The following is a 26,319-nucleotide window of genomic DNA, read 5'->3' as shown; positions in this document are numbered from 1 at the left end:
CTATTAGTATAGACTTGGGTAAATTACCGAATTTAGCTGAGCCTCAGTGTTATTATTTGAAAAATGGAGATTATAACTTATTCATTCTGTAAATGTTTATTGGGCAGCCACTCTATCCCAGCCATTGTGGTAGGTGCTGGCAATATAGTCGTGGTTTTTTTTGTTTTTTGTTTTTTTTTGAGAATGGAGACTTGCTTTGTAGCCAGGCTGGAGTGCATTGTGATGCAGTTTTGGCCTACTGCAACCTCTGTCTTCCAGTTCAAACGATTCTCTTCCTTCAGCCTACCAAGTAGCTGGGACTTCGTGATCCACCTGCCTTGGCCTCCCAAAGTGCTGGGATTATAGGTGTGAGCCACCATGCCCAGCCTATTGCCATGTTTTTAAAGTGAGTAAGAAAATAAACAGCCTGACCAGATAGAGAGTAACTGGGACAGGTAATTTAGCAGAGAGGCCAAAGAAGACTTTGACTTATGCAGAAGTGATATTTGAGAGCTTAAAAGCTGAAAAAATGAGAAGGAATTAAGAAGCAAGAGATTGTAAAAAAGGGAATTCTAGGCAGATGGGGCACAAGTGTAAGGGTTCTGAGGCTGGAAGGAAGGCCAGTGAGTTGGTGTGTAGTGAGTGAGGGCCGGGGGAGGTGGTAGGGGATGATATTAGACAGGTAAATGGAAATCAGCTATGATAGTCCCTTGGGTCAAATAAAGGCATTTTTGATCTAATTATAAAAGTAACAGGAAGTAATTGACAAGTTTCACAAAGGGGTGATATTATCTTACATAAAACAGTATAAGGGAAATCACTTTAAAGATGGGAAAAGCATATGAATCTAAGCAGTTAATACTGGTGTTACATAGGATAAGACAGACAAAGCCATGTGGCCTGATGAGTTATTTATCCTGTTTACGAGGTTGTAAAACTGTTGCAATGGGCAATCACATATGGTGCTGAAACAGACAGATAATCCAAAGCACTTGGCATTTTTATGTGTTTTTGGAGCAAGTGTGTGTGAAGGTGAAAGGCAGCAGATCTATCTTGGTAATATTTTAATTAAGCTGATATTCAAATTTTTGTTGCTTTGAGCATGCGTCTACTGACGAACCATGTGTCACCTGGGAGCTGGCATCATATTCAATATTTGCCCCTAGGCAATTCAAAGAGTAGATAGTTCATTGATGCAGAATCAGGGATTTATAGTCCATGGATATCATGGGCAGATAGTATGAGTAAAGCAGAACCCCAGGAGGAGACATTGATAATTTAATGCAAATAAAGCCTTGCTTTACACATTGCACCTATCTACTGATACAATTGTGAAGATATTTAGGACTACTTTGTTCATCTTACTTGTGTTTGATGAACTCCTGCTAAGCCTGACAAGAATAAGATTTTGCTACAGAGATACCTGTTGAGATATCTAAACATTTTACTTGAAAAGAGGAAGGAAAATTCAGAAATTATTATTGGTCCTTTATTTAGGAAGTAGAAGCTAAGAAGATGATCCATCTAAAGTAGAACGTGGCAGGATCTAGTGGTTATAGGAAGACAAACTTTTAATTTTTAATAGTTACAATTATTAGTATGCATGTCATCTGGGAATTTTTAGTTCTGAAATTTTAGTCACTTGGTTATGAAGCAAACTGAGTTTCTCAAGAGTCTCTCATAGGTAACTATACTTCTTTTAATACTGTGAACATTATTAATGTTTTTCATTATCTTCTGGATTTGAGTTTGGATAAAACTCTTCTTGAAATCCCATTTCATTTTAAACAAAGATTGGTCCCATGACATTCTAAGAGAATAAAAATTCATATAGATTGGGTGAGTATATGCGGGCTATATTTGTGCTTTATCTTGACTGCACAGGTGAGGAGAGATGATAATGTTCTTGCACCCGTTGTTGACTGTTGCTTCGTCAGCCCTCTTGGTGACCTCTTTCTCACCTCTTGGATTGAGTTGGCTGAGCAGGTGATGACTAGATTCTGATTCAGTTAGGGTGGGGCTCATTCATGTGCATTTCTGCCAAGCTCATAGGCGATGCCAGTGCTGCTGGTCCAATGCTTCTGGCCCCAGGGCCACTCTTTGAGAGCCACTGATTTATAGATTTTATTACTTATTTCAAGACATTTATATTAGGTATTGTACGGCTGATAGCACTTAGGAGACACGAAGCTATATACACCTTCTCATCTTTGTTTCAAAATTACCAGACCTTTTTTTTTTTTTTTCAGTTTGCAGGAGTTCCAAATGACTCCATCATGTAGCATAATTGTTTGTATTTTGTTGTGACTAAGATGGTTATGTTGATGGAAAGCAGCACTTTACTAGAAATGCTGAAATATTTCATTTATTTCATAAAAGGAAAGCCTTACATATTGTAAATGATTCTCAAGGTTGCTTTTTGTCCTGTGTAATTCCAAATGTTGACGTGGTTGCTATGGCTTCAGGGAAGTTCTTCAATTGAACAACATCAGTTTGATAATATATTTTAATCTAAACAACTTCTTAACATTTTGCCTTCCCTTTTGCATTACCTTTCTGAGTAGTTTTGATGACTGGGCTTTTCTCTATAGAATCAAAAAAAAAAAAATCAGGTTTATTGAGTTGTCATTTGCGTATAGTAAAATTAACTGTACAGTTCCATGTGTTTTGACAAATGCATATGGTTGTATAGCCATCACCATAAGAAAGATGTAGAAAAATTCCTTTGCCTCAAAAAACTCCCTAGTGCTGCTTTGTGGTCAGCCTTTTGCCTCACCTCCCACCTTTCATCCCTGGCAGCCGCTAATGTGTTTTCTGGTCTACCTTGCCTTTTCCAGAAGGTCATATAAATGGACTAATACAGTAGGCAGCCCTTTGAGTTTTGTTTTTTCCTTTGTTATAATGCATCTGAGATTCATCCTTGATTAGTTAATCAATAGTTTGCTCCTTTTACTGATGAGTAGTATGACATTGTATGGATGTACCAGTTTATCTGTTCACCAGTTGTAGGGCATTGGATTGTTTCCAGTTTTTGGTGATTATGACTAAAGCTGCTCTAACAGTCATGTACAAGGTTTTAAGTGAATGTTAAGTTTTTATTTTTCTTGGGGGAAATAGGAGTAGGATTTCTGGATTGTATATTAAGTGAATATTTATTTTTATTTATTTATTTATTTTTGAGATGGAGTCTTGCTCTGTCTCTCAGACTGGAATGCAGTGGTGCAATCTTGGCTCACCACAACCTCTGCCTCCTGGGCGATTCTCCTACCTCACCCTCCTCAGCAGCTGGCACCACCACACCCACCGCCATACTCAGCATGCACCACCATGCCCTGCTAATTTTGTATTTTTATTAGAGACAGGGTTTGTCCATGTTGGTCAGGCTGATCTCGAACTGCGGGTCTTGAACTCCTGACCTCAGGTGATCCACCCGCCTTGGCCTTCCAAAGTGCTGGGATTACAGGCATGAGCCAACAAGCCTGGCTGTGAATATTTAATTTTATGTGAAACTGCCAAACTGTTTTCCAAGTATTCCCAACAACAACGTATGACTGTTCCACTTACTGCACATCCTCACCATCATTTGATATTGCCATTTTTTCTTTTATTTTTATCTATTTTGATAGATGTGTATCTGCGTTCCCCCTGCCGTTATCCACAGATGCTGCTGCTCTTCCCCTGCTCTGGGCCCACTTTTGTGGTCACTGCAGTGCAAGTGCTAACTCTGCCAATCCCTGGAAGGACTCAGATGGGGACAAGTGAACAAAAAGCATCTCTGGGCTGGGCATGGTGGCTCACGCCTGTAATCCCAGTACTTTGGGAAGCAGCAGTGGGTGGATCACCTGAGGTCATGAGTTCAAGATCAGTCTAGCCAACATGGTGAAACTGTCTTTACTTAAAAATAAAAAAGTTAGCTGGGTGTGGTGATGCGCACCTGTAGTCTCAGCTACTTGGGACACTGAGGCAGGAGAATCTCTTGAACATGGGAGACAAAGGTTGCAGTGAACCCAGATTGCACCACTGCACTCCAGTCTGAGAGATAGAGCAAGACTCCATCCCAAAACAAAGAAGCATCTCTCAACTGAACAGCTATTAGCAAAGATACGGGCAGAGCATCTCTTCCTAATAGGGTTTTTAAACTTGGAGTGGCAAGGCCATAAGCTCTCTTGAGCTGGTCTCTATCACTTTTTTTTTTTTTTTTGGCCTGACCTCAGGAGTTCGAGACCATCCTTGGCAATATGGCAAAACCCTGTCTCTACTAAAAAATAAAATAATTAGTTGGGCATGGTGGTGCATGCCTGTAATCCCAGCTACTCTGGAGACTGAGGCAAAAGAGTCGCTTGAACCTGGGAGGTGGAGGATGCAGTGAGTGGAGATTGCACCACTATCCTGGGCAAGAAAGTGGGACTCTGCCTCAAAAAAAAAAAAAAAAAAAAAAAAAAAGCTGTAGAGCTCAAAATAGCCTTTGTTTACCAGTAGGATAAAATACAGTTCTGAATCTCATTATACCATATACATTCAAATACATATTTTCTAAAAAATTTTTTGATGGGAGAGTGGGCTTTTGGAATCATTCATGGAAGGCACAAAAGAATGAAACATGCCACTTACATTCATTTTAAAATAAAAAAATGATTAGAGATTTTTCTCATTTAAGCTTACTTTAATGAACGAGACAGGAATATTTAATGGAGATCGCAAGATTCAGGGTAAATGTTTCTATTTCTGCCAAATTAGATGGATGAATTAGAACAGTAGTTTGTCACCTTGTCTACACATTAGAATCACCTAGAAGGTTTTCAACAAGAAAGTGCCGACGCCCTGGCCTTAACTCAGACCCTTAAGTCAGAATCAGGGTCTCTGGGGCAGGTAGGCAGGGGTCTAGGGGTGGTGGTCCTCTGGCATTAGTACTTTTTAAAGTCCGCACATAATTCTAACGCATAGACAGTATTGAGCATCACTGGACCTAAAGAGAAAATGTACTGTTCTAGGTGATAATTCTAGCAATGTTTTTCACCTATAAAAATATGTACTCTTTTCTGTTTATTTCCATATATGTGCCAATGCTTCAGGTGGCTGAGATGATGGTACAGAAAAGAGTGCAGACCCTGTTTTCAGATGTGTGTTCTTTCAACCTCTCTTGAGCTCTCTGTGGGGTGTGTGTGTGTGTGTGTGTGTGTGTGTGTGTGTGTGTGCGAGATGTATGGCTTAAAAACAGGTGGGATAGCTTAAATATTAAACCATAATTTCTTTTAGTTTCTCCAGAAATTACTTGCAGATGGGTTTTGAAGAACTTTGTGTAAGAATAGCTGACTATAAATAGCAATAATAGCTCTTATCTGAGGAATAGAGTACATGGATTATTTTACATTAAGGATATAATTACTCATTTCGGACAAAAATGGATTGAAGAAAATAAAAGCATAATGTCATTTCCAGGTTATTCTTAAAAAGCTGTTACAAATGTACTGTTAGTTGAATGTTGAACCCAATCCTTATCTGTAGTGTGCTAATATGAAAATTTATTTGAGTACTCTGGGGAGAAATGTTCTAATGCAGTAGAGGACATACGTTTCAAACTCACAGTTGACCCCATGGGGTTGGCAGAATCCAGTCAGGACATTTACGTTTACATCAACAAGGACTGTGTTTTGTTCACTCTATCTGCAGTGTCTTTGGATCACTGTTTGGCACATAATACACACTCAATTAATAGATGAATGTCTGACAGCCTATAAAAGCATTGCTAGGGTAGAGAAAATGAAATTCAACATTTGACAGCAATATAGGTGTCTATCATTTATATGTACGTTTAAAAAATTAAAGTACAGACTTTCATTTGGTTCTCCTCTTGGAGGAGAACCAAGTTAAAAAGAGTTCCCAAGGATTATTTCTTCTGCTAAAGTATTCTAATTTTAAGCTATTTTTTAAGAAGTACACCACTAAGGGAGGTCATGGTATCATGGACTCTATCCCGACTCCTTACCTGGAGTTGAGGTGTGTTATGTTCTGGGCTCTGGGCTTTCTGGGGAGATATTACAGATGGCTTGCCTAGGGGAAGTAACCTGCAAAAGCTTGTTAGATGGAAAAAGAAATGGAGAAACTTGGATGTTTGTCCAGAAACAAGGAAGATCCAGTGGGGATGTGTTGGCTGTCTGCCATGTAGAAGAGGGATGATGCTATTGGGTTATTGCCTTGAGTAGTCAGTGCATCTAGGCTAATTATTGGGAAGAACTTTCTAACCAATTGGCTGCCCCAGAAAACACAGCACCCTAGCCAATTGGGAGGAAGGATTTCTGCATCCAGTGGGGAAGGACAGGGCAGACTAAAGTCTTACGAAGGTGTTTTCCAACTCTGAGACTCTATGATTTGCTTTGAGGCAAAACTCATGTCCCTTGTGAGTAGTTGGGAACACCATCAGATTTTCACTTGAACCTGGGAAAATCTGGTGCTCATTCAATTTGCTGTGTTGTAAGTTGAGTTTTCTTAGTGAAAGCATTGTGTCTGTTTCTTACCTGCTCAGGATTCATAATCAAGATGGTTTTGATTACCTGCTTGTAAGGTAAACTATGAGGACTTAGATTTTTCTGTACTCTATTCAGGTGGCTTTTGATAAAATAATGAGGCCTCATATTAGTGAGGGAAAGGAGGTGAGATAGGGTGGGGGATACTCTGTTAGCGTGCCGATAGAATTGAATCTGGCTCTACAGAACCCTTTGAATACATTTTAAATAATACCAAAGTGCTGTGCCTGGGAAAAGCATAGATTTTTGGAGTGAGGCTGACCTGGTTTCAAATCCTGGCTTGGACACTTCTTTATCTGGCGGTGTTACTTAACTTCTCTTAGATTTAGAGTCAGTTTCTTTGTCCATAAAATTAGAGTAATTCTCCCTCCTTTGCAGGGTTGTTGGGAAGATTAGACATAATGTAGCGAAAGCATGCCGGAAGTGGGAACTTTTATTAGTAGTCGTATTAATTACACAGTGGCTTTGAATAGGTAAACCATTCACTAGTCCTGTTTTTCTAGGCAAGTAGCTTCATTTTGGACTTCAGTTTGTTTTGAGGATTAAACAAGATCAAGATCATGTGAGAAAAGAGCTTAGCAGAGTACCTGTATTGCTATAACTATATTGGTATAACTATTTGGAAGTTGATAACCAAATACCCAGGGATTCCTGAAAATTACGAAGAATAAAAAGGCACCAAATTCTAATAGTCTGTCTAGTTTCATTTCCTTTTCTTATGGGTATCTCCTGAGGTACTAGTTCTATCTTGTGTTAGGTTCCTATTGCTGCTGTAACAAATTGCTACACACTCAATGTCTTAAAACAATACAAATTTATTATCTTGTGATTCTGGAGGCCAGAAGTCCTAACCTGAAATTGAGATACTGGCAGGGCTGTGCTCCTTCTGGAGACTGTAGAGGAAACTTTATTTCCTTGCTTTTTCCAGCTTCTAGAGGCTATCTGAATTCCTTGGCTTGTGGCCCCTTCCACCATCTTCAGAGCCAGCAGCATAGCATTTTCAAATCTCTCTCCAATCTCCGCTTCCATCTCTTTCTTTTTGACCTTGGCTTTGGTTATTATATCTCTTTCTCTAATTGCTGCCTCCTCTTTTCTTTATAAGGACCCTTTTGATGATATTAAACACCATCTCAAGATCCTTAACTTAATCACACCTGCAAAGTCTCTTTCGCCATAAAGGTAACATATTCGCAGGTTGTGGAGGTTAGGATGTAGACATTTGGTAGGGAATGCTAATCAGCCGACCACATACCTGCATTTCTTGGAGATCAGACAGCTGAAATCATAGAGATTATATATCCCTCCATCCTTCCTTGAGCATCCTGGTTTAAAAACATATATACAGTGGTGAATTTGCCCTGAATGCCCTCTAATACCATTCTCTGAAGAGCTCAAAAGCTGAGCCTGAACCTAAAGGAATTTAGGAAGTAATCAAGGATTCTCTGAATGATTGACTTGAAACTAAAGTCTAAGAAAAAGAGCTTTTGTGTCATTGTGTGGCATGCTACTGCCTGTTGCAATGGCATTTACAAATCTTGATGTCAGCGTATTGTGCTTGCTTTGGAGTCAGGCTGACGTGCTTTCAAATCCTGGCTTGGACAATTTGAGATGAAGGTATGCCTTAAAGATACTTTATTGCCTACATGAAAACACTAATATAAGTTATCTGGGGTCAGCAGTATAACCAGGTATGAAGGCCAGGATTCTTCCCCTCACCCCTCCCGCCCCCAAGAACAGGAATGACCTCTCTCTTACTATTGGAGGTGCCTGGCAACTCTCTTTTTGCATCTGCTCAAAGTAGATGGAAATATTCCTAGAAAAATATCCCCTCTCTATATAACTCTTAGAAATACAGTTTTCTGGACGGTGGTTGAGTTCTCTGGATAGCTGTAGTTTTAAGTTCATCCTTAGAAACTTTATATTTCAAACATCTTTTAGAGTAGTTAAGAGCATATGCTCTAGAATTAGGCTGCCCACCATCAACCTTAGCTTCATCCTTTAACCGTGGCCTTAGGCAGGTTCTTACACTTGGTAAGCCTCTGTTTTCTGATGTGTAGGCTAGGGTTATGATACCTGCTAATACTGCTGTGAGGCTTCAGTGAAGTAATAGCTGGTTGTACTCCATAAATATTAGCAGTTCATCAGATTACTGCATTTCCTTGACTTCTGACTTGCTGTTTTAAAATTAATTCAATAGCCTTGTTATAAATATAATTTTTGTTCAGTGATTTGAAGAAGCCCTTAACTGTGATGGGATGAGGGAGGTGACTGAGAAATATAAAGACAGACTTTGATGATTATGTGGTTATTGATGATAGGTATATTTTTATTCATTCACCATTTATTTATTAAGCATAGAGCATATGTTACATTATACGTCAATGATTTACCCAAAAAGGGCTATAAAAGAATGAGCAAGAAACTTTCCATAAGGTTTAGAGACATGCCCACTGTTATTTTGAATTCCACTATGCCAGAGGCCATTCATTCATTGCTTTATTCTACTCATTTATTGAGTGTGCCTGGCACTGTTAATAGGAGCTGAGACTAATCCAGCAGTGAATAAAACAAAAATTCCTTCCCTTATGGGGCTAACATTCTAATGGGAAAGACCAACAATAAACGGGCCATATAACAAGAAATATATATGTTATGTGGGGATAAGTGTTACTGAGAAAAATAAATCAGGGTATGGAGTATGCCAGAGGGGCAACAGTAATTTTAAATTAAGTCATCACAGAAAGCCTCCCTGAGAAGGTGGCCTTTGAGAAGTGAGGAAGTGAATCCTGGAGATTTCTGGAGGAGCATTTCAGGAAGAAGGAAGCAGGTGCGATGGCCCCAAGGTTGGGAGTGCTCTTGGTGACTAAAGAAAGCAATCAAGGCCTCTTTCTCGTGGATTCTCCTTTGAATGTTATGATGTCTAGAACATAGAAGGCAAGTAGTTACAGTTATTACATTCTCACACTTAGCGAAGTGCTGTGGAAACATCACACTTACATTTTAATGAAGAGGAAGCAGTATCTCATGCACTGCCTCTGTAACTTTCTGTCTAAATCAGAAATGAGTTTAACAAGTGGACGTTTCAGACTTTTCCCTTTTGAGTATTGGAAAGAGGTTGGTCAACAAGAGCAGTGGTCTTGATGACTTGGTTCTTCCCCATCTCACCTGAGCAGGTAGGAACCGGTATGAGCTGGAGGATAAATTCCAGCTCTGCATCATGGATTCTTCCATTTCCCAATCTTTAAGTCACCCTATGGATTGCAAAGACATAACCAGAATTCAGAAAAGGGGAATTTGTAAGTTTTTTGACATCATTGGTTATTGAGGTATAATTTACATATCCCAAATGCAGTCATTCCTGTATATAGTTGGCTGAGTGTTGACAAATGTATAAACCCACTGGTGTGCTGATAAACAGTTAATTGGCTCTTCATGGAGAAAAGAAAGCCCTAACTTGTGACCTTTGCCAGTTTTTTTGTGATGTAAATACTTCTATCCTTGTTGATGTTAAGTCATCAACCTGCTGTCACTGAATATGGTGCTGGGAAAAGATGGGTTTGGATGTTGGACGCCAATGAGAAGGAGCCCTTCGTTTCCAGTATACACCTTTGCACTTTTTACTGATGGAATTACCATCACAATCAAATTGCAAAACGTTCTCAGCATGGTTCTCCAGGTATCTCCCAGCTCCTTTCCATTCCATACTCAGACTATCAGTGTTCTGTTTTCTGTCACTATACAGTAGGTTTATCAGTCCTAGAATTTCGTGTTAATGGAATAATATAGTATGCATGTTTTTGTGTTAGCATATTTTGAAGTGATTATTGTTCCTCTTGTTTTTCATTACTGGGTAGCATTTTATTATATGCCATATGATGTTCTATTTTATCCTATTCCATTTTATATTTTATCAAAATAAATTCTGGTACATTTATTTTTTCATTCATCTATAGACGGACATTTGCATTGTTTCCAGTTTGGAGCTACTAATAAGAAAATTCTGTGAACATTTGTGTATGAGTTTTGTCTAGAAATAATGCCTTAATTTCTTTTGGGTAAATACCTAGAAACAAAATGTCTAGATCATCAGGAGAGAGTGCTTGTTCCATAAATGGTCAAGTGGTTTTCCAAAGACGCTGAACAATGTTATACTCCCTGTTAGCAATATATGAGAGTTCTCATGCCACACATCTCATTAAAACTCGATATTGCCTGTCTTGTTAATGTTAGCCGTTCTAGTGTGTATGCAGTGGTATTATGATTTTAATTTGCATTTGAGCATCCTTTCATATGTGTATTCATCATTTGTATATCTTCTTTTATGAAGTGTCCGTTCAAAACTTTTCCCCTTTGGTTAATTTGTTTGTAGAATGGAGGTAAATAACTTTTTAAAAAGTGGGTACAGATTTGGAGGAATTTATACATTGAAGAAGGCAGGAGGGAAAACCAAGCAGAGAAGCAGCCCAGGAGAACGGACAGGTTCCTCAAGGTGGCCACAGTGCTGGTGACCCCACCCCCAGTGCTTCATAACGAGGACCAACTGTCCCTGTTTCAGCACTGAAAAATCCTATGTCCCAGGAAATACCTTAGTCTCTTAGGCAAACCCTCTGCAGGGGTCGGTTGGTTACCTTACAGAACAATGTACAGGATGCTGCAAACTCTGTGCAAGGAGTCATTAGACTGGTGAGGGGTTTTGCTGCATGCTCAGGGGAAGCTGTCGGCGGTCAGTGATTTCTGAAAGGTCACACAGCTCCTCCTCAGGGGCAAAGCCAGTGTAACAAGTGGGTCTCAGCTCTCTGTTCAGAAGTCATCAGCTTACTTGTGATATGAAAATTTAGGAACATTGGGAAGGTTCCTTCCCGCTGCTAGAAACAAAAGTAAACCAAAAACTTCAGTGACTATATTTTTGAAATTACAAACTCTGTGAACTCATTTGTTTGGCTTAAGTTTTAATTTTATGATCAAATGCAGGTGTCTCTGAAAGAACTGAAACATTGAGTCTACCAGTCATTTATTAATATAAACTAGTTTACAATGCCTTTCCTAAGAACACACTTTGGTTCTAGAAAGGATAGAGATTCGAAAATTCCAGGTGCAAGGGTGATGGTCCACCACTCAGGAAGAAAAAGCGCAAAAACTTGACCGAATCAGGAGCAAGAGATGAAATTCATTGACTTAGTGTTGTGTACAAAGTTGCGTTAGTGTGTGATGGTACAGAAGAGGAGCTTTGGAGGGCCAGGAGGGAAGAAATTATTCTCTCTTCCCTTTATGTAGCTATCGTTACGGAAAAGGTTGGGCTTTACACTATTTGCTGTTGATTTTATACTTCATATACTCCTGTTGTTTCTGATTTATTTATAAGATGTCCCCATGTTAGTTATATATTGTTCCTTGTTTTACTTCTTGCTGCTATGGCATAACGTAACCACAATCAGCTTTTGTTTTACATTAGAAGCTAGATGGAATGCCTGCTTATAGATAATATCACTGCTCTGTTTTCATACACTGCCTTTCTTTTGAATAACTTCCAACATGTTGTGACATTTTTTTCTTAATGTCTATTAAATGCCCTCAGCATGCTTGGAGTATAAAGAGAATGTAAAAGGAAGGAATATAAAAGACAATTCTCATCAATAAGGGACAAGCATATTAATAGATGAGACATAAACATGCTTTTACATATAAATATGCATATATATATATATATATATATATATATATATATATATATATAAAATCCTAGAAGATGATAGAGTATTTTGTTTGGATGGGGCAGAATAATTGAACTAATGTGCTTTACTCTTTAGCTGTTGTCTTGCAAACAAACGGAAACAAGATAAAGAATAGAGATGCCTCAACTCACAACTTTGATAACGGTAACCTTGGGAGAGTTGGTACTGCAGTTAAGGTAGAACTAAACCATTTTTTCTGAAATTAGGCTTAATGTGATAATTCTTTGATACTCATACTGAGATTAGGAGCTGCGTGTAGCTCTACTGTATGTGGTTTTAGTAATTTAAGGATTCTGATGTTCACGCCATTCATTCCGCAATCTTTTCTGAGATCCTCTTCTGTGTTGAGTCATGTTCTGGGAGCTGGGAATTAAACGGTGAGCAAAACACAGATGTGTTCCTGTCTCAGTGGAACGTAGTGGCTGATGGGCACACAGGCATTAAACCAGTAATTGTACTAATCAAGGTATAACTAGAGGTGCATATTCTTATGATTCTCTTAATATGAGATGGTATAATTAATGAAACTGACCTTGCCTGGGGAGTTTTAGAAGACTTCCTGCTTGAGATAAGACACTAAGTATGAGGAAGAGCAGTCTAGCCGGAGTGGGTGGAGATAGAGAAGGTGCTGCAGGTAGAGGGAACAATGAGCATGACACAGTCAAGGACGAAAGGAAGGCCAGCATGGCCAGTGTGTTAGTTTTCATGCTGCAGATAAAGACATACCCAAGACCGGGCAATTTATAAAGGACAGAGGTTTAATGGACTTACAGTTCTACATGGCTGGGGAGGCCCCACAATCATGGGGGAAGGTGAAAGGCACGTCTCACATGGCAGCAGACAAGAGAAGAGAATGAGAGCCAAATGAAAGGGGTTTCCCCTTATAAAACCATCCTTTTTTTTTTTTTTTCTGAGACAGAATCTTGCTCTGTCACCCAGGCTGGAGTGCAGTGGTGTAATCTCGGCTCACTGCAACCTCCGCCTCCCAGGTTCAAGCGGTTCTCTTGACTTAGCCTCCCAAGTAGCTAGGATTACAGCATGTGCCACCATGCCCAGCTAATTTTTGTATTTTTAGTGGAGATAAGAGTTTCACCATGTTGGCCAGGCTGGTCTTGAACTACTGACCTCAAGTGATCCACCCACCTTTGCCTCCCAAAGTGCTGGGATTATAGGCATGAACTGCCACACCCAGGTGATCTCTTAAGACTTATTCACTACCAGGAGAACAGTATGGGGGAACCCACCCCTGTGATTCAATTATCTCCCAATGGGTTCCTCTCACAACATGAGGGAATTATGTGAGCTACAATTGAAGATGAGATTTGGGTGGGGACACAGCCAGACAATATCAGCCAAAGTACAGAGAAAATGAGGATGAGTGTGATTTGAGGTGAGGCTAGAGAGAGAGGCTGGGCCAGACCATGCAGGCCCCTAGGTCAGAAGAGGATAATATTCTATTCAGTGAGTTAGATGAAGCTTACGGAATAGTTCCTGGCATAGTGTGAATAAAAATTTAATACAATATTATTATTCTGATTTACTTTTTAAAACTATATTATGAAGTAGTATTAATTGTTGACTAATACTATTTATTTTAAGAGCAAAGGGAAGCTACTAAAGGATTTTAGGCAGGATAGGACATAGAACACAGCCAGATTTGCATTTTGAAAATTTCATTCCAGCTGCTGGGTAGAAAACAGATATGAGAGGGGATTGTTCTGTGAGGATCTTCCTTATGGAGAGTATGTTTCTTTCCATGAGAACTACTGTATTTACCAAAGAAAGCTCTTGACAAAAGTTACAGAAGATGAAAACTCTAAGCTTCTTGGGATTTTAAGGTTTTCTTGTAAAGGATTATCCATCCACTCCTGAATTCTACTCTTAGTTCTCTGGAATCTTAAAATGGGCCTGTAAATCCCTCCTTAAAACACTCCTGGAGGCTGAGGTTGGCGTCTGTGCCCTCTTCCTCATTGTTCAGTGCTGCTTCAGAGTCCAGGATCATTGAGATGAGAGGCTTCCCCGCCTGCATTCCCCAGTTGTTTTCAGAGTCCAGGATTTCGTCTGTTCAGGTCAGAGCAGTTTCCACTTGAATCAAAAATGTGAGACTTAGACTTTCTTTCAAATCTTAATGATGAGACATTCAATTACTGTGTAAAGCCCTACTGAGGAGATGATTTCTAAATAGCACAGAAATTGAGTGGGATGATGGTTGAGAATGTGATGAAAACAAGGGAATGAGAAATAAACCTTTCATCTGGAAAAATTAATCTGAGCCAAGACTTTTTTTTTTTTTTAAATTAGGAAAGCTGAACTTTTGACTTGCCCCAATTGGAAAACATCCTGATGATAGTCATTATTTTAGGGCAGAGCCGTGGATGTCCTGGAGACATAGCCACTGTGGTATTTGCCCAAAGCATGTGAGTGTCGAGAATGGAATCTGGGCACTGCAGTGGTCTTGGAAATTAACTAGCCCAAGGTCCAATCTTACAGAAAAGAAAACAGAGACTTAGTGTGTGTTATTTAGCTCCAGTGAGTGCCTGCTGGAATTAGAACCAAGCTCTTCTGTCTTCCATGCATAGTTCAGTTTTCATTTTGTGATTCACATTTTAAAATTGAGAAAATTTTATAACTGAAAAAATACGGTTGATTGAGGTTTTGCTAGCTGGTTTTTCCCAAAGTGGACAGGGGCTTATATTCAAAGCCATTCTAAACAGACCTAACTGAGGAAAACTGTATGTAAATAAGAGGACTAGAATGTTACAGAAATGGATAAGATAAAGTAGAAGTGAATGTTTTTATACAGGAAGCTTAGCTGATAGGTAGGATGTATGATTTTTGTTTTATTTTAGAAGTTATGATTTTACTTGTAGTTTTGCAATAAATGCATAAGAGCTATGTATTTATACTGTCTACAGAAGTCAGAAACAAACGAAGTCATGTTATCTTTGTGAATGATCAATTGCTTAAGACATATTTCAAATTAACTGTATAAATAATCTAACAAGGTCCTTCATTGTACATTTCTCAGAGCAAACAAAATGCAATGTATTTTTATAACTAGATAGCTGTTTGATTTTTCCCCCTCTTTCCCACATTTGGGTATAGATTGATATAGAATTACTTAAAATGCTGCATATAAATTAAACATTAAAAGGAGCTTTGGAGAGGCTAAGCTGCCCCATTATAGTCTTGAGTTCCGCAGTCACTGCCTCAAGGACACTCCATTTCATACCACATGTCCTTCTTTTGGAAAGGGATCACCAAGGTTCAGGTAACATTTAAGCACAGCCAGCAGCTGCATAATTTATAGACCTTTTTTGTTTTGTGTTTCTTTTTCAATGAAAAACAGGAAAACAGAATATGGTTTCCATACATTAAATATCTTCGTTTTGTTCTTTCTTTCCCACCCTTCCTTTGCAGATAGGGGCTCTGAAGGACTACTACCACTTCTACCATAGCAGGACAATTAAAAGGTCAGTTATCTCGAGCAGAGGGACCCACAGTTTCATTTCAATGGAGCCAAAGGTAAGAAGAACCAGTTGGGTGGGGACCAAGAGGCAAAGCTTCTGCATTTTTCATTGGCGATGAAACACCAGGACCTGATAACCAGCATGAAGGCTCAGATTTCTAGAACTGTCATATTATCCTTTGGTCTGGTGTCTGTGCTTCCTCTTTAGACAAAAATCGGCAGAGGCTTGATTTTTATGGATGTGCCACTCTCATCCCTGTCACAGAGTGGCCCAGGGGTATCCATAGCTATGGGTTCTCATGGAGAAATGAGAGGGGCTGGGGGTGGGGGAGATAAAGTTTGGTTGAGAATGATTGAAGTGCTAACAGTACCATGCTGTCTACCTATCTGCATACAAATCTCAAGTTGTATAAACTCCACAAAAGGAGGGGTTTCTTCCAGAACCCTTGGGTTAGGGTACAGATCACCGTGAATCCTCGTGATTTTACCTGGCACTGATAAACCCTCATCATTGACAGCCTAAGGACTAGACTGTGTCTGGAACAGGTGGGATACTGAGCACAGAAAGGGGAGAAGCTGATGTGCCCAGCCGTTTGGGTTTACAGACAACATACCCCTGAGAGAGCCTAGAAGGAAGCATGCTGATGCTGGCCAGGCCCGGTGGCTCACGCCTGTAACCCCAGCACTTTGGGAGGCCGAGGTGGGCAGATCATGCGGTCAGGAGATCGAGACCACCCTGACTAATACAGTGAAACCCCGTCTCTACTAAAAATACAAAAAAAGTTAGCCAGGTGTGGTGGCCTGTGCCTGTAGTCCCAGCTACTAGGGAGTCTGAGGCAGGAGAATCGCTTGAACCTGGGAGGCAGAAGTTTCAGTGAGCCAAGATGGCATCATTGCACTCCAGCCTGGGTGACAGAGCGAGGCTCTGTCTCAAATAAAGGGAAGCATGTGATGCTTAGGTTCTCAGGTGTTAGAGAGGTGGGGCAGCTTTGAAATGGGAGCTGGAAACCTGAGCGGTGTTAGGGAAAAACTAATAGCCGGCCACTGACTCCGAGGTCGAGTTAAGTATCTGCCCTTAGGAATTAAGCTGGAGGAAGGAATGGACTTCTGTCTGAGAACTAATTGGCCTCTCTGATGTGTCAAGTAAAGGGGAAGAGGGTGCAGCTGTACCAACTTGCCCTAGTTTGTTTGTGGGCGCCTTGTGCGTTATTTATTGTAGGATGTTCTTGCTTTTTTCCTCTCATTATAATTTAGGTTTGCCACAAATTATACTCATTTTCAAATAAATCCGTAGATAAGTCCCTACCAGCGAGCATAGCAATCTCAGCTAGAGATCCTTGAAAATTATATTCCTAATAAAGTGAAAAGGCCTCTGTTTGAATTAATATGCAAATGAGGTTTGTAATATTGAGTCTTGCCCTCTGTTATGTGTTGTAGTTGGGCTTGTTTATTTTTTCTCTGGAATATTGTGGCACAGTGTTCATGATTGTGAAATTGTAACTTGGCTAAAAAAAAGCACATTTCTTCTAGGTCCCTACTTCCTGTGGGTTATAGGAACATCCCCTAATACATTTCCATGGCCTGCGGATTACATGTTTTTTCCTTCATCAGTATTTAGAATTGAATTTTTCTGGAAAGGCAATCAGTTTGGGACATTAGTGAATTAGCTGCACTTTCAAAACAAAGTCACACTTTTCATCTCAAACTTTTTTGAAGCTTCTCTTGAACTTTGGTACTGAGAATGATGCTAATTTCAGACCTCATACAAAAACAATGTGAATTTGAGAAACCAAGTACTAGTGGCTTGGGAAGTTAAGAACAGAATGTTATAAGGCATTATTTTCATGATGAAGGGTTTACTGAATATGAAACTATTTCAATCCTCATTGTTATCTTAAGGCATCTTGGTGTTTATTTCTTCTTATCTTAGTGCATCATGTGGCTTATGCATGATCCAACAGAGACCTTGTATGCTGGGATACATAGTATCTTTCAGGAGAGCAGAGCCTTTGCAGGCCAGTCCAAGGGCAATGCTGCACTCCCCTGCCTCCTCAATAAAAAGGATCCCTTAGAGTAGAGCCACCACTTCCTCTCCATTCCAATGCCTTTTGCTCATCGTTCCCACTCAGCATTTGTATAAGACACCCACGGTTCCTAGGAGCTTTGCAGAGGAAGAGTCACAAATTGGGGTTTGCCTACACTTTTGGATCTTCTTTGTAGTTCATTTATTCATTGACCCTTTTGTGAGCCCCTAGTGTATGCCAGGCCCTGTGTTAGGCTCTGGGGTTTGGCGCTACATTGGTGCCCTATCGACCTCGTGGCTGGGGTGTCCCATGATAGCTTTCAGGGAAGACTGCCCAGGACATTGCAGTGCTTCTTAATGTTGGGAGTTGGGGGAGCAAAAGGGCATGGGGGGCTTCCTAAGTTTTTATTTATTGATTTTTATTTTATTTCTTTGAGATGGAGTTTGAGACGGAGTCTGCACTCCCAGGCTGGAGTACAATGACATGATCTAGGCTCACCTCCGACTCCCAGGCTTAAGTGATTCTCCATCCTCAGCCTCCCAAGTAGCTGGGATTACAGGTGCCCACCACTATTCCTGGCTAATTTTTGTATTTTTAGGAGAGGTGGCATTTTACCATGTTGGCCAGACTGATCTCGAACTCCTGACCTCAAGTGGTCCACCGGCCTTGGCCTCCCAACCAAAGTGCTGGGATTACAGGCTTGAGCCACCACTCCTGGCCTTTTTTTGAGGGGTGGGGGGATGGAGTCTTGCTCTGTGGCCCAGGCTGGAGTGCAGTGGTGTGATCTCGGCTCACCGCAACCTCTGCCTCCCAGGTTCAAGCAATTCTCCTGCCTCAGCCTCCTAAGTAGCTGGGACTATAGGCGCATGCCACCACACCCAGCTAATTTTTTGTATTTTTAGTAGAGATGGGGTTTCACTGTGTTACCCAGGATGGTCTTGATCTCCTGACCTAATGATCCGCTCGCCTTCGCCTCTCAAAGTGCTGGGATTACAGACATGAACCACCGTGCCCAGCTACTTTTCTTTTTTCTTAGAAGTTTTTTATTTACAGAGAATTTGCAAAAATGAAAATGTTACAAAGAATTTCTATGTACTTTTCCTAGATTTCCCAAATGATAAAATGTTTTACATTTTACCACACTTAGTTGGTCATTCTTTCTATGTACACACACATATACACACATGTATGTAAGTAAGGTATGCATATATATAAATTTTCTGAACATTTGGGATCATGTTACAGATATGATGCTCCTTCAATTCTAAATACTTCATTGAGTATTTATTTAAAACAGGGACATTCTGTTTTATCACCATAACAATAAAAATCCAGCTACTAATGTTAATTTAATATTATTATCTAATCTACAGACTTTATCTACATTTTTCAGTTGCCTCTTTTCAAGGCCAGGATCACATTTAGTTGTCATGTTTCCTGAGTCCTCTTTACTCTGTCATATTTCTTCAGCTTTGTTTTTTTCTTTCATAAGTTAGAAGTCATTTAAAAAGTACAGGCCAGTTATTCAGGTTTGGCAAGAACATTTTTGTCAAGAATATCAGAGAGGTGATATGTTCTTCTCAGTGCATCAGATTGAGAGGCACGTGATACCTCTTTGTTCATTACTGGTGGTGTTAACTTTGAACACATGGTAAATATCGTATCTGCCAGTTTCTCTACTTTAAAATTACTACAGGCACACTTTGGAGACAGTGCAGTTTGGTTCTAGACCACCTCAATAAAGCAAATATTGTAATAAAGCAAGTCACACGAATTGTTTTCCAATGCATATAAAAGTTATGATCATACTCTCCTGTAGTCTATTAAGTGTGTAATAGCATTGTGTCTGAAAAATGTACATACCTTAATTAAAAAATACTTTATTACTAAAATATTCTAATGATCATCTGAGCCTTGAGTAAGCCATAATCTTTTTGCTGGTGGAGGGTTTTGCCTCAGTGTTGCTGGCTGCTGACTGCTAAGGGTGGTGGTTGCTGAAGGTTAGGGTGGCTGTGGCAATTTGTTAAAATCCAACAACAGTGAAATTTGCCATATCAGTTGACTCATCCTTTCACAAAAGATTTCCCTGTAGCATGCAATGCTGTTTGATAGCATTTTACCCACAGCAGAACTTCTTTCAAAATTTGAGTCAATCCTTCCGAAACCCTGCAACTGCTTTATCAACTAAGTTTATGTCATATTCTAAATTCTCTGTTGTCATTTCAATAATGTTCTCAGCATCTTCACCAGGAGATTCCATCTCAAGAAACCACTTTCTTTGCTCAACCACAGGAAGTAATTCTTTGCCTCTTCAGGTTTATCATGAGATGGCAGCAATTCCATCACATCTTCAGGCTCCACTTCTAATTCTAGTTCTCTTGGTGTTTCTGCCACATCTGCAGTAACTTTCTCCACTGAAGTCTTGCAATCCTCAAAGTCAGCCATGAGGTTTGGAATCAACTTCCTCCAAACTCCTGTTAATGTTACTATTTTGATCTCCCCTTATGAATCACGAACATTTTTAATAGCATCTAGAATAGTGAATTCTTTCCAGAAGATTTTCAATTTACTTTTCCAAATCCATTAGAGGAAACATTGTCTGTCACAGTGGTAGCCTTACAAAGTGTATTTCTTAAGTACATTTGAAAGTAGAAATTACTCCTTAATTTATGGACTGCAGAATGATGTTGTGTTAGCAGGCATGAGAACAGTAATCTCCTTGTAAATTTCCATCAGAGTGCTTGCGTGACTAGGTACATTGTCAATGAGTAGTAATATTTTGAAAGGAATCTTTTTTTTTTAGTGACAGGTCTCAACAGTTGGCTTAAAATATTCAGCAAATTATGCTGTAAACAGATGTGCTTGTTCTGCTTACAGAGCACAGGCAGAGTAGATTTAGCATGATTCTTTTTTTTTTTTTTTTTTCAGATGGAGTCTTGCTCTGTCACCCAGGCTGGAGAGCAGTGGCATGATCTCAGCTCACTGCCAACCTCTGCCACCAGGGTTCAAGTAATTCTCCTGCCTCAGCCTCCTGAGCAGCTGGGATTACAGGCACCCACCACTACGCTTGGCTAATTTTTGTATTTTTAGTAGAGACGGGATTTTACCATGTTAGTCAGGCTGGTCTTGAACTCCTGACCTCAAGTGATCCACCTACCTCGGCCTCCCAAAGTGCTGGGATTACAGGGTGAGCTACCATCCCTGGACTTCAATTTAGCATAATTCTTAAGGACTCTAGGGTTTTTTAGAATGATAAATGAATGTTGGCTTCAACTTGAAGTCACTAGCTCCATTAGCTCCTAACACGAGAGGGAGCCCATCCTTTTAAGCTAGGTACCTGCTTCTTTCTAATGTGAAAGTCATAGATTTAATCTACATTGAAAATCTGTTGTTTGATGTAGCTGTCTTCATCAGTGATCTTAGCTGGATCTTCTGGATTACTTGCTGGAGCGTCTCATTAGCTCCTGCTGCTTTACCTTGGCCTTTCATGTTATAGAGACAGCTTCTTTCTTTAAACCTCATGAACCAACCTCTGCAACTTTCATACTTTTCTTCTGCAGGTTTCTCACCTCTCTTAGCCTTCTTAGAATTGGAGAGTTAGGGCATTGCTCTGGATTGGTCTTTGGCTTAAGGAAACGTTGTGGCTCGATTGATCTATCCAGACCACAAAAACTTTCTCCCTATCAGCAATAAGGCTGTTTTGCTTTCTTATCATTTATGCATTCATGAGAGTAGCACTTGTCATTTCTTTTAGGAACTTTTCCTTTGCAGTCACCACTTGGCTAACTTTGGCTCAAGTGGGCTAGGTTTCTGCCTATGCTTGCTTTCAATGTGCCTTTCTCACCAAGTGTAATCATTTCTAGCTTTTGAGTTAAGCGAGACAGGAGTGACTCTTCCTTTCATTTGAATACTTAGAGGCCACTGCAGGGTTATTAATTGGCCCAATTTTAATATAGTTGTGTCTTAGGAAATAAGGAACAAACACAACATTTGTTGATTAAGTTCACTGTCATATGGGTGGAGTTTGTGGCACCCTAAAACAATTACTGTAGCAACATCGAAGGTCATCGATCACAGATCACCACAACAGATACAATATCAATGAAAAAGTTTGAAATACTACAATAATTATGAAAATGTGACACAGACACGTAAAGTGAGCACATGCTGTTGGAAAAATGGCAGTGACAGGCTTGCTCAGTACAGCATTGCCCCAAATCTTCAGTTTTTATAAAAAGTGCAAGATCTGCTCAGTACAGGGTTGCCCAAAATCTTCAATTTGCAAAAAGCACAATATCTGCAAAACACAATGAAGCGAAGTGCAATAAAACAAGGTATGCCTGTATTTTCCCTGTCCCGATTAATAAGTATTTTGTGGAAAAAATACTTAGAGACTGCAGATTTCTATAAGCTTATTTTTTTTTTTTTTTTTTTTTTTTTTTTGCTCCCAGCTGACTTCGTTGGGGATACAAAGCAAGTGTTGGTGTGACTTGGTCTCTTGGGCCCGTCTCCTTTTCCTTGATCTTGGGTGTGTATAGGGTGAGTGATTTGTGTGCCAGACTGGAGGCAGATTTGTGGGTTTGGGCCATGTGAAATGGCTTCGTGGAAAATTTGGTGATGCAACCTTAACGTTATTTTTGATCACCACCTTCTCAAGAAAGGGAAGTCACATGATTGAATCACGGGATACACACACTAAACACATCCTGGCTTTTACTTACTATAGTAAATTGCACACTCCTTTTTCCCCTCCTTTTATTCTTTACTTACAAAGCTCCAAAGGAGAAAATGCAAAAGTAGCAACATTGTAAGAACAACCCTCTTGGTACTAAGAAAATGATGTGGTCAGTTTGGGCACATGAGCCCAGAGAACAAGAATAGCCTTGACTCACACACATAATGTGTGTTAACATGATGTTATGATTCACTTTTTAAATGACAGAGATTCACAGACTTCTAACATAGGGACAATAATGACACAGTTTTGCAGAAAGTGCTGTTATATTTTATAGCAGTCTGGCCATAAGTCTTTTATCCTTCTTGTCCACATCTTTTTTTTTTTTTTTGACTTAACATTTCTCCAAGACATCTAAACTGCTTTTTAGAAATGATAGTCTGAGTTCACGTTCTCAAAGCCTCTTACTAGTCTGTTTATAAATTTTGGCCAGCCATAGACATTTGGGTCAAGGACAGGGTTATCTGTAGGAGATTGCTGGATGGAAGTTCTTTAGTTGCCCACAAAGTTGGAAGGGTGTGTGTGTGGGGGGGTGTGAACATCATTTTCTTTCATTTTCCTTCTCCTTATCCAAAACCAGAAAAACTAAAATCCGAAAGTTTCTAGTAGAATAGGGCATATTTGACTTTTAAAAATAAAAACCATAAACTGCCATTAAGTTAGCCACCCATATCCTATTCATATGTAGTTAATTACATAAGCATAGCTTCCCCTTTTTCCCATTAGATTTTATCTTGAAGATTTTCGCCTGTCGATCTTTTATCTTTGCCAGTCCTTTTTCTTTTTTCTTTCTTTCTTTCTTTCTTTTTTTTTTTGAGACAGAGTTTAGCTTTTGTTGCCCAGGCTGGAGTGCGGTGGTGTGATCTCAGTTCACTGAAACCTCCGCCTCCCAGGTTCAAGCATCTAATCTAATCCTTTTTCTATCCTCAAATCTATTATGGGGCCAGTCTTTATCCAAGAGTACGACACTGTCACTCCCTCGATGGGTCAGGAATGGACAACTCCCATCTTATTTCTTCCTGTGTTCACCTCAGCCAGCCTGCCTCATCACGCAGATGTGTGTGGCTACGTTTCTCATGTGGAAAAACTATTCATATAACATTACTTATTGTGGAATCACAGACTCCTTAGAATTAGAGTTTCTTTAGTCTTATCACTTTACTATCCAATGCTGACATACCATCCATTGTACTTTTAAAAGGAAAATTTTCAGATCTGTTTGAACACTTCCAATGAAAGAAGGTTCACCATCAGATAGGGCAAACATTTCTATATTTGAAGAGATTTAACTCGTTAGTTATAACCTACTTGCCTGCAATGTCTACCCGTTGAGTACACTTTTGCCTTCCAGAATTCTATACAGTGGTAAATCCATTTCTCCATAATAGTTCTTTAAATATTTGAAGCCTTTTGTTTATTCTCTTGGAAAAGCAATTGTCTTCTTGTAAGTGTGGCCCAGCCTCAAGTTCAAGGCTTGAGCTTCCCATTTGTTACATTTATCCATAAGCCATTTTCTCTGAAGAGAATTTAAAGCAGAGCATTCACGCATTGTGCAATGAGGAAAGGGTGCAGGAAAAGGACAGGAAGGGAGAAATGAAGTGACTGATATAGCTGGCAAGATCAGATGAAATCAGACCTGTGAAAGAAGAAAAGCAAGTTCAAGTGTCCTACTCATTCAGGTTGGTGCCTGTTGTGCTCGGGATTAGATTTTCAGGTGCCTGGGGTTTCTCTTTTCTGCCTCAAGAGTAAAATAGGTGTGATGGAGTCACTGGAGTACAGGAGTACTTCCCTGTTCGTAATGGAGACGTTGTGTCCATCTATTCCTTATCAGTCAAATTCCATTTCCCCATAGATTCACTTTATACTTTCAGAAATATTTTCTCTTTACCACTAATTGATCTGTAATTGATCCATGGAGGCAAGCAGCATATTTGCTGTTTTCTCAACTTGGAGATAAAACCATTTGCAAGCTTTTTACATACAGGTGATCTACTAGGTGAACTTTGGAGTTAAAGAACTTTTTTGGTTAAAAATAAGTATTCAGAAGTGTCTGAGGTTAATCTCACATGGCTTACATTGCTGGCATGCCTCTTCATTAACTGTGGCCATGCCTTTTCACAAATAATATCTTATGTTGTCTAGCGTAGCTTCACAACGAGTTTCACCTGGAGTTCAGGTGCTTCCTGTGCAGGCCACTGCTGCACTGCCTCTCTCCTAACCTGCCCTCTTTCCAGTGGGCACTCCTAGGTGTTTTCTTTGGCAGGTTAACGTGCTGCTCTTCAGTTTTAAATGCGATAGTGACTTCATGATTGGGCTTTCTTTTGTGGCAGTGCAGTTTTATAAGTGTAATATAACATTCCAGAGTTGGTGCTCATCCAGCCGTGTGGGCTTATCCAGGGTGTGTTGAGATCTGTGGCTTGGCCTTGTATATCTGCACAGTGAGGGTGGCTGTGTTCACTTGGGTAAGTACCTGAGGCTTTGTGTGGCTGCTTAGGAATCGTGATTTCACATTGGCCTCTCATCATCTTCCTGGTCAATGAAAATGGTTACCAATATCTTGAGAATGCACTATATTCTTCTGGAAACAGCATGGGCTTGGATCCAATGGCAAGCAGAGAGGCCGCAGAGGTGCTGATCAGGAGGGACTTCGGGAAGCTCTCTTGTTTCTGGCTACATTTTTGCCATGTTTTCACCATCTATGAACGCGATCATTATAGCAAATCTCTGTCTTTAGCATTTGATAGCATTTCTGAGTCTTCGCAAATGCCGGTAGAATGCATACACTCTCCAGAGAAGCCTTTCAGCCTTAGATCAGCACTTTGAATCCATTTATGGTGACAAGGTGGCTAGGAGTGTGGGAGAGACCTGAAGAGGTACGTGGGTTCTGGGTCCACTGTGTTCTCCACCTCCCTGTCCTGTCTGTTTCGTTTCCAGGTCTCCTAGGTGTCTGGATGATCAGAAACCAGAGGGTCAGATTGTATGCTGCTGGAATATCTAATGGGAAAATTTAGATCAAAAACCAAATCTTTTGTAGACGGAAGTAAATTTTTTTTAAAAAAATGATTTCTCAGCTACTTTGGCAAGGCTGCCAAATCTTTATTAGAGAGTGCTTGGCAGTGCTTCTCTTGGAAAGGTCATAAACTCACATGCTGCGAGTGGGAGGGCAGGTAATGTGAGTGAGCCGGAAGGGCCAGGCAGGAGCTCACCCGGTATGCGCCAAAGCATGGCGCCCTGACTGCCTGCACGGAGCAGCTGCTACTTACCTGTGGCCCATTGTCCTCAGGCCACGGAGCTGGCTCGGTGTTGCCAATTTAAAAGGACCTGGAGGTCTCGATTTTTACATTTTATTTCCCAATTTCAGGCATTGCCAACTAATTGAAAAGTTTAAAAATATCTGTGTGGGCCCAAGGAGGCACATCTTTGGGGCACCCCAGTTTGTGACCCCTTGGGTAGGTTGTGTTAAGAGAAAGGGAGGAAGGCATAAACAACAGATCTTGGCACCCTGGTGGTTTCGCGTTGGTCTGAGGCTCACGTGAACTCACAGTTTTAGTTCTGTCAGTTACGTAGCACGGTGGGGCTCAAACATGATTTCTCTCTGTGTCTTTTTAATCTCCCGATTGAAATATGAGTAACAGTTAGGCATAAACATAACAGGCTCAGGTCTTACACGTTGTGGAGCAAAGGCTGCCAGTGATGAGGGCAGAAGGTGGAGGGCTTTTTCTAGTTCTCTTGTGCTTTATCCAGTTTTTCACTGACACCTAGGACTGCCCTGGGAGACAGGCTTAACAGACTTGTTCGAGGAAGCGCTGTAAGTCAAAGCAAAGAACAAGTGGGAAATAAAGGTGATGGCAATAAA

General features: G+C 40.2%; 1 protein-coding gene across 5 annotated transcripts in view; it reads left to right on the top strand.

Moving 5' to 3' along the window:
* Positions 1–26,319, top strand: part of PCSK5 (proprotein convertase subtilisin/kexin type 5) — a 467,438-nt gene that overhangs the window by 26,321 nt on the left and 414,798 nt on the right. For 4 of the 5 annotated variants that reach the window (XM_074394654.1, XM_074394653.1, XM_074394657.1 and 1 more), the window contains exon 2: positions 15,656–15,760. In XM_074394654.1, coding sequence (XP_074250755.1) covers positions 15,656–15,760 — 105 coding nt within the window. Of the gene's footprint in view, positions 1–15,655; positions 15,761–15,780; positions 24,926–26,319 lie in introns of those variants that run through there. The other variant, XM_074394655.1, reaches the window with a different exon arrangement.

This window comes from Saimiri boliviensis, chromosome 2, assembly GCF_048565385.1.
Source record: "Saimiri boliviensis isolate mSaiBol1 chromosome 2, mSaiBol1.pri, whole genome shotgun sequence".
Taxonomy (NCBI): domain Eukaryota; kingdom Metazoa; phylum Chordata; class Mammalia; order Primates; family Cebidae; genus Saimiri; species Saimiri boliviensis.
This window is presented reverse-complemented; position numbering and strand designations above follow the sequence as displayed.